Source organism: Hesperophylax consimilis, chromosome 13 (genome assembly GCF_061612785.1).
Source record: "Hesperophylax consimilis isolate HC1 chromosome 13, BYU_Hcon_1.0, whole genome shotgun sequence".
NCBI classification, from domain to species: domain Eukaryota; kingdom Metazoa; phylum Arthropoda; class Insecta; order Trichoptera; family Limnephilidae; genus Hesperophylax; species Hesperophylax consimilis.
Genome location: NC_142848.1, coordinates 34836216 through 34848776, shown reverse-complemented (window position 1 = coordinate 34848776; position 12561 = coordinate 34836216). Strand labels below are relative to the sequence as shown.

The 12561-nt window shown below is 32.9% G+C and overlaps 1 protein-coding gene across 9 annotated transcripts in view; it reads right to left on the bottom strand.

The window, feature by feature from the left end:
- LOC149418891 (aldehyde dehydrogenase, dimeric NADP-preferring-like) overlaps positions 1-12561 on the bottom strand; it is a 136874-nt gene that overhangs the window by 81969 nt on the left and 42344 nt on the right. Inside the window, exon 1 of one of the 9 annotated variants that reach the window (XM_089639061.1) lies at positions 4754-4953. The exons of the other annotated variants lie outside the window; for them this stretch is intronic. Coding sequence (XP_089495187.1) covers positions 4754-4757 — 4 coding nt within the window. The 5' untranslated portion in view covers positions 4758-4953. Of the gene's footprint in view, positions 1-4753; positions 4954-12561 lie in introns of those variants that run through there. 9 annotated transcript variants of the gene reach the window in all.

Here is a 12561-nt window from a genome sequence, read left to right as displayed (position 1 = left end):
TTTGGAGATGCTGTATGGAGGCTTTGCTTAAAGAAAGGAAGGAGATGAAGGCAAGGAAGATCTTGTAAGGAGTGACAGGCACTCGAATTTATTCAACCAAATGTCTCTCCAAAACCGGTCTGCACAGTAGGAGGGCAGAGGCATCCGCCGCCAAGGTCTAGACACTCCTCATCCCAGGAACTTGGGCACCCCTGCTAAGTCACCAGAGGCAGCGAATCACTTGTTGTGACCCATGGCAGAGGTGATGGTTATCCAATGAATGGTTCCCGGACGGCGGTACCCACACCTGCCTCCCAAATTGAAATATAACAGTTTTGTATAGTTGGCTTATCATCAGAATTGACTGTATTAAGAACTCGTAAAATGGTAGGTAGGTACTATAATAAATATTAAAATTGATGCAAATTTACATAATTAGGAGGCAATGACTTGATTGGTCGTGACGCCAGTCCCGGTAAGACTCCAGTCTCAGTTTTCATTGTTTTTTTTCATTCATATTTTCATTGAGATTTCTACATATATATTATCTTCTTCAATGAAAGCTTCAATAGATTAACCCGGGTTAAATCTTCCCCATAGGAAAAACTAAACCCTTCCACACACTTTTCCACAAATGATCAACTAGTCAATCAACATTATGTAAGTGCATTATATAAGCAAAATAAATTCAAAACAATACAAGAACAACACGTCAACTCACCAGAGATCAAATGGGAAAATAATTCACCGACTCCAGATATTTTCGTATCAGAGGGTTTGGCTCGGTAGAACTTCTAACAGGGCCTATAAATCCTACTGATCCCCCTCAACATAAACATTTAAAAAATGTTAGTTATCCTACATGTATTCAAAATGACCGACTTTTGCATCTTTATATATAAATTTTTTGATAGATCTAATACGCCTAAATTTTTAATAAGGGAGCTAGGTATAATGCCAGTAGCCGAAATAACGAATGGTAATATTTTTATAGTCTGAGAATGCCAAATTCTTTTTATTTCATTTCCTAAATCTGTGTATTTTCTTATTTTTTCATTAACAGATTTTTTAATATTACAGGAATTTGGAATAGCATTATTATTATTTATTTTATATCATTTGATTATTATTTGCAGTTTTAATTTGAGTTTTTCCTTTAGCGTTTTCCGTTGTTGATCTTTTCGTCGGTTGCAATATTCAAAGTTATTTTTTCATTGTTGTTTATTGTCTATTGTTTCTTTACATTGTATCTTCTTTACGTTAGAATTTTTAACCGCACTAGGACAAGTTTGTGTTGAGGTTAATAATTTTACAAAATAATAAAAATAACACAAAGATTTTATATTGAGAACAATATTGTTACATTCATGTTTCTACAAATTGATTCTATTATTTCATGAGCCAGCTGATGCCTCCAATCGATGTACCATAATTTTTGGTTTTAAAATTATTCATCGGAACAAGATATTCAGAGTTCCAGTAACTAAAACCAACATAGGTCCTGTATATCAGTTGATTTTAAGCTCCGCTAGGTTGTAATGTCGAGATTAGCACGGCTTGGAACATAATCCGTATATAGGTCGTAATCCTAGATATCAGCAATATTACACGTATTGTCTATGATTTTAATAAAGGAACATGTTTCATTTTCTTTGTAAAACCAAACTACTGTCTACGCTAGTCTTATATATATGCTCCCTAATGTCATCATTCAAAATACTTTTTTTTTTCGGCGGGTGTAATTTACGAACTGATTTTTGATAAACATCCCCACTTCAATCAGCATAGAGATATATGCGAGGATACTTAATTTAAATAATATTAGTTTTGCACTCTTCGTGAAATTATGACACGAACTAACTGCTGAAAACAACTGTCCTGACGTTGAAACTTTTAAAATCATTCGTATAATTCCTTACCAGGCTATTTTATATTGATTTTTAATTAATAACATCAAAATTCCTCATTGCTCGATGAATATAATGGTTTATAGTGATACAATAAGGCAATTTAAGTATTTTGGTGAGACGTAAATACCATATTTGACATGCTAGCGTCTCGGCGTCTAAAAAATTAACTCTTATTCGGCAGATTTAGTCCGCTTAAATTTGAGCGAGGAATGTCGTACATAGTGAGGATAAGGACTGACTGATGTACCGGGCCATAGTCTTTCGGATAAACTTATCAGAATTAATTAAACCACCGCGTTCGTATTTCAAGAAAAGAGACCTTGGTGCATTGTTCGCATTGGGAGTAAAAAATCCCTCGTCTTCTTTTTTGTATATTTTGACCTATTCATGAAGTCCCAGACATTGACAATTGAAATTTACAAGGATCAAGGATGGCTATTCGCTATTATTATTATTATTTATACTTACAATGCGCTTATCAATATTATTAATTTCTGAAACATTTTTACAAGTAGGAAGTAAACAGGTTTTTTCTAAAGATAAATTTGAGGTCAAGAGTATAACGATTTTCAACCTCGATGTAAACAACGACGATATGGTTCAAACGCATTGCTTATTTTTGTATTGTATTTTTCTGACTTATGTATGGACCTCTAGTCCGTTGCTGTGAATGATGAATAGCTACTTGGAGCAGGTGGATGAGATTGTGTATTTGGGAAATATGTTTACGAGAGATGGAAAGGATGAAAGGAACATTGAAAGAAGAGTTAATTGAAGGAAACTCCCCAAAGAAGCAAAACTAGCGGTCCACCTTGGAGTGTTAGTACCTACCCTAATGTATGGAAGTGGGGCATGAATTGGAAGAGGAAGGATGAAAGTAGACTGAATGCTGTAGAAATGAGAACCCAGAGGCGTATTTGTGGTAAAACCACAAGATCATGTGAGAAATGTGCAGATTCGCAAAGAATGCAAGACTGAAGAAAGGGACGCTAAGATGAATTGGGTAGGAAGATTGAATGGACCAAGAAAGGAGTGTTAATCAAAATATGACGCGAATGTCAATGGTAGAAGAAGACGGGGACGCCCGAGCAAGACATGGCACGATCAAGTGAACCAAATACTTGACTATGTAACCATGTCGAGAGTCAGCATAACAGAAGGGAGTGAGAATGGGACTGAAGCAAGGAGTGTGTGCCGAGACCGAGTTGTTTGGCGGTCCATCCTCTCTGCCTACCCCCGCGGTATGATGGTAGTTAGCAGTTGAATGCGTGACTATTTTCATAATAATTATGACCGGTCTTTTCCTGGATTATAAGTCAACAAGAAGCGATGTAATTATAAGGGACTTGCGTCATAATAATTATTAACATTATTAGTAGAACATAATTAAGTATTAATTGACCTGATGAGAATCAATCACATCAATTGCACAAGGAAATTTTTCAAATTACAACACCAACTTAAAAAAATATATTATACGAATACAGCACTAAAAGAAAACTCCCTGAACTGCTCCCGAATGTCTGGAGCCAGTGAGTCTATGGCATGCCCAATTGGGATAGTTTGTAAGGTGAAGGGAGTGGAAGGATCTGGAAGGATCTTCAGATCTGGTCACCAAAGCCATTTCAAGCACTGTTTCAATTTTGAATGATTGTCTTTCCAGAATAAAATATTATATCATTTCTATGGTTCACTACACTTTGTATTCAAATCTAGAATTTCTACATAATAATTAAAATGGGCACCTCGATGAGACCGAAGGTTTCGACCGCAATTTGTGAAAAAATTACGAATTTAAAAAAAATTATTTTTGTATGAAACGACAAAAAAGTGAGGTGGCAGAAATGTTTATTACAAATGTATATGAAAAAAAATTGTGTTTGCATTAAAAATTTAAATTTTTCTAAAATCATATGTTTATTTCTGACACTAAAATTAGAAAGCTTATTTCATAACCTTTATTGTTCTGACCTTCTGACAGCGTCTTTTTAAGAGATATAATGGTCATAATGCCAGAAGCCTTAGGAGTTAAGTTAAAATGAAGTATTCTTCAATAGGTATGATTTGAGATTTTCACGGACAAAAGTATTAAAGTGATTTGTTTTGGGGGTATTATGCCGTGTTGCGCTACCTCCTTCTTTAGCCAACGTTTCGGACAGCATGGTAGTGTCCATCATCAGGGCACATCACACATCTGCCCTGATAATGGACACTGCACTGCTGTCCAAAACGTTGGCTAAAGAAGGAGGTAGGGCAAAAATGCATAGTACCCCAAAAATACCAAAGGTACTTACAAACCTTCCTCTATTCATCTCCTCCCCTCTCCACTACTGAGCATAACACAAAATAGCCCAACTATTGGGGAAGCCAAGGTAAAGGTAAAGCCAGTTGGGATTTTAGTGCGACATTTCCGGTTTTCACAACATGAAAACTTCTGAAAGTATAAATAATAAGTTGAAACGTAAAATAACATTACGACTTGTAGAATATGTTTATTTTTAAGCACCGGTTAAATTGGTAAATTATCTTCAAAACGTGATCGTGAAAATGTGATAACACTGATTATTACACTCCTATTTGAGTGATAACTCAAATAGGAGTGTAATAATCAGCATAATAATCAGGAGTGTAATAAACAACGTACCTAAGTAGTTACTATGCACTAAAAATTAGGTTAAAAATGGTAAATCATTGTAAGATAAACAAATATACGTAATAAACTGTCAACAAGATTTCTACATGACGTTTGAACTGTAATACATCAATGATAACAAAATTAACGATAAGGAAAGAGGCATTCACAAAAAATATCACTATAAGCACATAACAATATGTAGAATTAAATAAAAAAAAAGTATTCTTACTCATTGTGGTGTAGTTTCACTTGTAGTTCACTTTAAATTATAAAGCACTATAAATTTCACTATGAAAACAGATATAAGGCACCTTCACCGGATTTTAAGGGATAGACGTCAAAAACTGACAAGGGCAAATAATAATATTGTCTCTAAAACGAGAGAGCATAAACTGGCATAAACCATGTATAAACTGGCATAAACTAAAACTAGAGCAAAGTAGGAGAGAAGGCGAAATGCAGAACGCAACTGACAACTAACTTCACAGATGTTATGCTTAGTCTCCAGATTCCAGTATCGAGTAAGACAAGTTTCAAAGTCAACATGGCCGACAAAACAGGTCAAATTACAAGCTGACATTACATATTACATACAACGTACGTTTATATTTTCACGATTTGAAATAATATATAAATGACACTTTTCATTATAGGTAGTTATCTACTTTGTGCAACTTCTTTTCACACTCTTTTTCATAACGAATAATATAATGTTTATGCCGAAGTTAGACTTGGTTATAGTTCTGTAAAAAGTTAGTAGGTATAACAGAAGACCAAAAAAGTTTATTTCTAACACTATCTAATTTAAATCAAAACCAAAATTTTACTGAATTCATAAGATTTGTAAGTAATAAATTATACATATTTTATGCGACATTTTTATTTTCAAATAAGGAATTACATAATTTGTCCAAAGAAACGTTATTCTATCAATGGAAATTCTTATTTTAAACTTTATTCACCCAGGTAGGTAGTTTGGTGTTAAAAAAAATATGATTAAGAAAATTCAAATCCAAAAAAAATAACCTTTACTCAACCCTTAAAACGGCCACCATCTTGAATTTGCAACGGAATATACAAACAAATTTACCGAATGAAGAAATGCAAAACGGTCGAGTTAAAACAGCACTTTTCTACACTCAGTCAATTTAACTAAACGAATAACGGGGATTAGTTCTGCGATACATTTAAGCTGCCAAATTAATTTATTTTATTTTGCGAAAACGGTTCTATATAAATTTTATAAAGGTATGTATTAACTGATTGATAGTCGAGTGAATAAATTAACCAAATCGTCAATCCTCTGCTCGTCCATCATTGCACAAGCAACATTATCCCAATAAATTTATGTTAGTAGGAGGTTTCAAAAATATTTTCTGGTTTTTCGCTACCCGTGAATGTTTTCACTGTAAAATCAAGAAAAAATATTTATAATTATTAAATTGTTGACCTTCGCTAATCTGACGTTTGTTTCGTAATTCGACTGACTTTTAAAGCTTCAGAAAACAAACATAGATGACTCTGTGCTACGACTCCTCGCTGGATGGATTTCTTACAAAAAACGTTGAAAAAACTCTGGAACATAACAAATAATAAATGCGTCATAAACACGTTTTTTATGAAAACTCATTGGAAATGTTCATCACTTCAAACGATAAATTTTCATGGATGTCGAATTAGAGCCATCTACCGGAAAGTGTGGGAAACATTCGACGGTGGCGGGAAAATCAAGCAATACTTTTTATAATAACAATAACTGGTATATTATATTTTATATTCTCTACTTTCAATAAATATAATATCGATTTATGCCTCCCGGAAGAAATTCTCTAAATGATAGTGAAAACCCTATCAAACTCGGTCGCATAATTTAGTAGATTTAAGCGCACAAACAGTCATGGTGACTTTGTTTTTTGTTTTATACTAATATGATTTAAGATTTTCACGGCCAAAAGAATTTTAGTTATTTGTTTTTGGGGTGTTATGCCGTGTTGTGCAAACTCATTATTTAGCCAACGTTTCGCACAACGTTACAGTGTCCATAATCTTTTTCACATTGTTTTATACTATTTAAAGATTATAATAATTTGGTAAATTGTATTGAGCCGTTTTCGTGAAAAGTCACCTCAAGGGTGCTGTACATTATTTACGAATTCCTAGTCTCTAATTTTATTAATTTACAAAGATATTCAGAAAAACATACATATTATTTTATTGACAAACAGATACAGAAAAACATACTTACCTGACTGGTCACTTCAGATAAACACACTATTATTTTTTTTTTAAAACTAGTTAACGTTTATCCGTCGTTGCTGGGGGTTATCCTTGGGACATAGACATATTATACCATCGCCGAATTTTCTGTCGGCCGTTTTAAGATATACAATTCCGTATTACATTATTTTGATGTATCTCAAAAGGTTCATTCAACGTAAACAATGTAAGCTCCCGAAAAAAAAAATTTGACTTGATTATAAAACATCGATTTTTATCTACTTTTCATAAAAATAATATGCATGTTATAATTATGTTTAAACCTTCCGGGAGAAATTTTCTAAATGATAGTTAAAACTCTATCAAAATCTGTTGCGTAGTTTAGATAAACTAAGCGCACAAACAGACAGATGCGGATAGCGAATTGTTTTATACTATTTAGAGAAGTTTACGACTTAGCACGCTATTTACTTTTTTTTTTTTTTTTATAGTGAATACCTCACAAGAGTCCCAACTGCTCCCGTCTGGATCCAGTGAGACTATGGCATCCCCAATTGGGGAATGTTGTGAGGCTGAAGGTAAGTGGGGAAGGGAAAGAGGAAGGTGGGGAAGTACCTGGCTATTCAGATCTAGTCACTAAACACGGCTAAAGCCATTTGGAGCAACGTTTCAATTCTGAATGGTGGTCTTACACCAGGGCGATACTGGTAGTATCTTCCACTCTAGTCACTAGTCTCACACGAACGCTATAATACTATCAAATACATGAGGGATTGTTATCAATCTGTTTCAACATACCGCCCGCCATAGATTCCCAATCGTCTTTTTCACAGATTTCTCATTATAATAAATAAAAATTATTATTATTTTAAGTGTTAATCAATGCTCCGACTGACAGGATTTTACAACGACGGAAAAAGCTTCAAATAGCCGAAATTTTCGTTAACTCGTCGGCATCTGTATGGCGAGGAATGGTGAATTAGACCTAGCCCATTTATACATATTAAGACTTTTTGTAGGTAGGAATCAGAAACATACGCTGAAAATTATTACATCGTGTAAAATGAAATAAAAAAACCTTTGCGCCTTTGTGTTTTCTTACAACAATTATCAATCAAGTAATGATATAATTTCAAACAAATAAAACTTTATTACGTTTCTTACTATATTTTTGCATATTATTAAGGTTATATAATTATCGTTAAATGATGAAGAATTTATTCAAGTACTTATAACACTGAATAAATTATTATTCAAACATATGATAAGAATTTATTCAAATCATAATACCTACTAGTAACATTGAATAAATTATTATGCAAACATAAAATAAGTACTTTATTATGATACTCTATAATAGGACAAATTACATTTTTGTAATCAAATGACGTTCCTGTTATAAATTTATTATACCTATGTACCTAGATATATGTTGTGTGTAATTATATTCCTAATAATGTTATTATTATTATAGCTTACTTGTAAGCTGTAAGTTAGGTTGTTATTACGTAAGCGTTACTAGAGTAAGTTAGTAAGGGCCGAAAGCTCAGTTTTGTCAGGAAACCTATAGTAACTTGACGTACGTAAAAAATATCTCTTAAGGCCCCGTAGTAAGCGTTCAAAGATATTTTGAAAGGGAGATATGTAAATACGAATGTTAGAGGGAGCTCGTTAATATTAAAAAACGATAATAATTAAGCGAAAATTTTTAAAATATTGAATAAAACACGACTGGTTTGAAATAGATCAAAAATCTCTCGACGAATGCTTTAGTTGAATTTAAAGATACACTGTAAATTTTTTCATGCCTATAACATATTAAATAACAAAACAAAACGTGTTTTTGATAATTTTTGTAGCGATTTGCGATTTCTTTATATACAGAGAATTTCACATAGTTAACATTTCAGCATAACAAATGTATTATATTTATATATTTTAAAAAATGACATATATATTTTTTTGGAACTTAAAAACTTAAGGAGTTAACGAGAAACTATTAAAAATCTGTAGAAATTAAGTATGCGGGGACGTAATGTGGGGGTAAGAATGGACGACTTTTTGGTTAACTGCGATTCCTGGTGGGCGATTCCGGTGACTTTTGTCACCGGTGCTGTCATCCGAGAGCACAAGAATCGCAGTTAAGGTAAAAGTAGTTTTCACAAGAGTCCCAACTGCTCCCAACCGCCTGGGGCCAGTTTGACTATGGCATTCGCAATTTGGGTATGTTGTGAGGTTGAAGGTAGTGAGGAGGGGAGGAGATGAGGAAGGAAATGGGTAAGAGGAAGGCGGGGGAGTACCTGGTATACAAAAATATTTTTAAAGAAGAATATTATATTTTCCATACAAAAGATTCAACTTCTTTACCTGAAACTACTCTAATACGTTGGAATGCCGAAAAACGTAGTTCACCTTTTTGTTCTTGTACTGTCGTGCGGAATTACCTCCCTAAGTTTGTGCACTTGGCCTTGTGATCTAGGAGGTTTTGACTTTACCCCAGGAAACCATATTATTTTAAATGAGTAAATTGTGAATTTGCACAAATTCGTCAAGTAAAATTTACTTGCGCACGCCGGGAATTGAACTCGCGACCTTCGGATTGCTGGTCGAGAGCCTTACCCCTCGACAACTGAGGTATAATTTTAACGTCCAAAAGAAACCTAAATTTCACTGCTTCAGAGTGAATTTAGATAATACCTACAATAAGATAAAATACAAACGTTTAAATAATTATAAAGATCAGAGACTGTAAATATGCAATTCTCTTGCCGATGCACAGGGGTATTTATGGGTTATAATATCGTGTATTCTACAGTATAATTTATTACCATTATGTAAGGTCGTCTGGATAGTTGCCTCGTATCTTGTATCTTGGGTGTATTTTTATTACATTTTAGCCATTATAACCTGAGCTTGTACAAATAGTTTCGCAATATTGAAAAGACTGTTTGTGTCAAGTAACAAAAACTCTGTAAACCAATCAATGATCTTACAATGTTGCACAGTTTTTATCTACCTAATTGAGTGGCTATTTTAGGTAAACGAAATTGTTATGAGTTCGCAACGTCATTTTCACAATAAGTTGTGGAGCATTTCAATATCAATCGATAGTTATTTACCTCAACACAGGCTTGTCCTAGTGAGGTTTAAAATTCTAACGTAAAACAATAAACAATAAACCATAAACCATAAACCATAAACCATAAACCATAAACCATAAACCATAAACAATAAACAATAAACAATAAACAATAAACAATAAACAATAAACAATAAACAATAAACAATAAACAATAAACAATAAACAATAAACAATAAACAATAAACAATAAACAATAAACAATAAACAATAAACAATAAACAATAAACAATAAACAATAAACAATAAACAATAAACAATAAACAATAAACAATAAACAATAAACAATAAACAATAAACCATAAACAATAAACAAATTAGATGCAATGGCATTTCTTTCATATTAAATAAAAACATTGAAACGCCGATGATGCCGGGTACTAGGTACCCACAAAATTTCCTTCAAAATACGAAGAAGAAGAATTAGAGATTATAGTACTCTAAAAGTTCGAGTACCTTAAAAAATGGGGTGACTTGATGTGACGTGATCAATTTTCAACATTGAAACTCGATAACTTTTTTACAAAAACATTTGTCGGAAAATGTCATATTTCACGCACGTTTAAACTCTCGAAATATATTTTAAAAAATGTGTTGTGTTTGGAGAGTAAAAAAAATTTAATTTTCATTTTGATATTTCATCAAAATGAAAATTCAACACACCTTTAAAAATTGATATAGAGTGATTAAAAGTGATAAAACAAAAACTAGGTTTTATAGTTACCTATGTAACCTATTTAACCTAGTTTTTGTTTTATCACTTTTCATGACTTTATATCACTTTTTGGTGGTGTGTTGACTTGTCATTTTGATGACATCCCCGGTCACCATCCTCGTCTAGCACAGTGAGATCGATAACTTTACAATATCGGATTGATAGAAGTAACTGCCGATGATTTTAAACCGATTTCCCGTGCACGGTCGCGCTGTTGGCAACACCGGACCGTATTATCTTTGAATTGATATTCAACGTCAAACGTCATCCAGTTCTGTGAAAATATTAATATATTGTCAATTATGAATTGAAATACTAACCTACTAGTAAATTTGCATTGGCAGTCCACATTTACTTGTTGACATTAAAAAAGGGAGTTAATTAGTTAATGAGGTTTTTTATTCGAACCAATGTAGCGTCATTGGCCCGCAAGGATTCAACTCGACCCGTATACGAATCCTTTCAATTCTAAGAGCTTCGTTAGTTCGACTCCGTTTGTTAAAAAAATACTGATTTTGCGAAACGACCGACATTATTAAAAAGATGTGTATATTTACAGTTATCCGAAGCTTATCTGATACTATGGAGACCACGCTAAAAATTTGTCTGTCTTCGGTCGGAAAAATAATCAATTGTTTACCGTGCTCGCAAATATCAACCATAGATGGAGGATTTCACCAATATCGTATTTATATAGGGCTTTATCGATCATATTATGGTACCGATGTATAAAATTTGACACCGAAAGAGACATAATTATATGTATAAACTATTCCTGACGTTTCAAGTGTAAACCATAAATTGACTATTTGACTATTTTTGTTATTTGTTTTTGGGGTGTTATGCCGTGTTGCACTAACTTCTTCTTTAGCCAACGTTTCGGATAACGTTACAGTATCCATCATCAGGTCTAAATAAGGAGTTCGCACAACACGGCATAACAGCCCAAAAACAAATAATAAAAATACTTTTGGCCGTGAAAATCTTAAATCATATAAATTGACTAGTTTATGAATAGCTGCATGCTCAATGAAATAATAATTGCATATTATGCACAAAGAAAACTATACGACCAGGAATATCTAGTATCTAATAGCAATTACACTTTCTCCAGCAGAATCGTCTACTAGGAAATTGAACTAAAATGTAATTCTGCAAGTTAGGTAACAATTTACCATTTTATCTCAGTTTTACTCGGTTCTATATTGTATACGTTTAATATAATTAGGTTTTTATCGTTCAACGTCTTGCAGTACAGACATGGAAACAAGCGTGTCACTAAAACTATATAATACTAATAATAATAAAAAAATAAAAAATAAAATAATTAAAAAAATAACTTATATCATTGATGTCGCTATACCAAATTCCTGTAATATTCAAAAATCTGTTAACGAAAAAATAAGAAAATACACAGATTTAGGAAATGAAATAAAAAGAATTTGGCATTCTCAGACTATAAAAATATTACCATTCGTTATTTCGGCTACTGGCATTATACCTAGCTCTCTAATTAAAAATTTAGGCGTGTCAGATTTATCAAAAAAATTATATATAAAGATGCAAAAGTCGGTCATTTTGAATACATTTAGGATAACAAAAGATTTTTAAATATTTATGTTGAGGGATCAGTAGGATTTATAGGCCCTGTTAGAAGTTCTACCGAGCCGAACCCTCTGATATGAAAATATCTGGAGACGGTGAATTTTTTTTCCCATTTGATATCTGGTGAGTTGACGTGTTGTTGTTCTTGTATTGTTTTGTATTTATTTTACTTATATAATGCACTTACATAATGTTGATTGACTAGATGATCATTTGTGGAAAAGTGAGTGGAAGGGTTAAGTTTTTCCTTTGGGGAAGATTTAACCCGGACAACTAAATCGGAAGTAGAAAATATAATTGGATAATTTGTAAGGCGCGGTTTTTGTAAAAAATAACCTCAAGAGCGCTGTACAAACATGAT